At 35.2% G+C, this 1,781-nt stretch overlaps 1 protein-coding gene across 1 annotated transcript in view; it reads left to right on the top strand.

Moving 5' to 3' along the window:
• Positions 1 to 1,781, top strand: part of LOC101344191 (tolloid-like protein 1) — a 271,716-nt gene that overhangs the window by 230,130 nt on the left and 39,805 nt on the right. The window contains exon 14 of the mRNA XM_004390077.1: positions 439 to 619. Within this exon, the coding sequence (XP_004390134.1) occupies positions 439 to 619 (181 nt within the window). The remainder of the gene's footprint in view (positions 1 to 438; positions 620 to 1,781) is intronic.

Below are 1,781 nucleotides of genomic sequence, written 5' to 3'. Positions count from 1 at the left end.
GTAACTGTTGTGAGCATTAATTGAAACAGTACCTGAGAAGTCCTTTCATAGTTCCTAGTGAAAATTTAAAAATTAAAAAAATAAAATGAAAGGAACCACTGTTTTTCTGTGCAACAGTGAGAAACCATCACCTTAACAACTGTTTATCTCTTTCTTTTTGTAATTTTTGGAAAGATGCATGCTATAAATACATGCAAGTACGTATTTGCATACACATCTCTTGGAGATATTCAGAGCAAAATTCTTCTCTAGTTTGTTTTTCATGCCTCTGCCTCATATTCGAACGATTTTCTTGTTCTTTTTTTGTTGTTTGTTGTTACACCTGTCGATTCCGCTTTGATAACCACAGAAGGAAAAAAACATGGTACATTTTCAAAAATAAATGTCAATCATCTGGTATTCTCACACCTGGTGACTACAATAACCATTTCTTTATAGGTTTGCAAATATGATTACGTGGAGATCTGGAGCGGCCTTTCCTCTGAGTCTAAGTTGCATGGCAAATTCTGTGGTGCTGAAGTGCCCGAAGTGATCACATCCCAGTTCAATAACATGAGGATTGAATTCAGGTCTGACAATACTGTATCCAAGAAGGGCTTCAAAGCACATTTCTTCTCAGGTATGAATATGTACATGCTGTATGTGTACATTGGGGGCCTTGGTTACTCAGTGGTAGAATTCTCCCCTTTCATGCGAGAGACCCGGGTTCGATTCCCTGCCAACACACCTCAAGCTCATTTCCCACCCATGTGTAACTGGAGGCTTATGTGTTACTATGATGCTGATCAAGTTTCAGTGGAGCTTCTAGACCAAGACAGACTAGGCAATCTACTTCCGGAAATCAGACAATGAAAATCTTATGGATCACAAAGTTCCAATCCCACTGTGCATAGGGTCCCCCTACGTCAGGGACCGACTCAACAGCAGCTAACTACGACAGCACTGTGTATGTTACAGATTTTCAAGGCAGGTCAGTTTAAATTGTATTTTATCTGTTCTTTATAGTTTTCTGCAGGTGTGATTTGGAGGAACGTAGGCCGTATGACCATCTACCCCCGGTTTAACACTTTTATTACCTAAAATGAGGATGTTAATGATAGTAGTTTCCGAACATGTAGATGTTGTATAAAACATAGTCAACTGTTATAAAGGCTAGTACTAACACAAAAATCATTATAATTATGTTTTCATACAGTAACTGCAGTCTTTACAAGTGGATGAGATGATGCCAGACTTCCAAAATGTAGCAGATTTTCAAAATAATCTGTCTTTGCTTTTGGTCTATTCTCATTTTAGCAACATATCTTTCATTCTTACTATTATTTAGCAACATACTTATTAACATTGTATTTTCATTGTAACCATTAGGCTGATATTAAAATCAAATTACTTTGCCTCATCGATATAGAAATGATGGTTGTAAAAAATCCAGAAATACAGAAATTGTACTTTTATTACAGATAATACATTATCAGATATATTTAATGGTTGATCCTTGTGTATTTGGAATTTAATGTTTAGTTCAACCAACTCAAAGTAAATTTCCTCTTGAAGGAGTTGAAATTTGATAAAAGGTTCTAAAATTGTAAGAAAATGTATGGAAACACCAGTGAATTACCTTATTTTCTCGGTGTGAGAATCATTTCTTTATAAAGGTATCATTCCGAAACTTCGAAATAGGTAAAATTAAAATAACCTTTTCATAGCAATCTATTCTGCCTTTCAACACAGCATGCAATTTAAAGCAACTGATTTCCAATTATGTTTTAATATTAGGTAAT

This window comes from Trichechus manatus, unplaced genomic scaffold, assembly GCF_000243295.1.
Source record: "Trichechus manatus latirostris isolate Lorelei unplaced genomic scaffold, TriManLat1.0 scaffold00281, whole genome shotgun sequence".
Classification (NCBI taxonomy): Eukaryota; Metazoa; Chordata; class Mammalia; order Sirenia; family Trichechidae; genus Trichechus; species Trichechus manatus.
The sequence above is the reverse complement of the archived record's forward strand: the minus strand, read 5'-3'. Positions and strand labels throughout refer to the sequence as shown.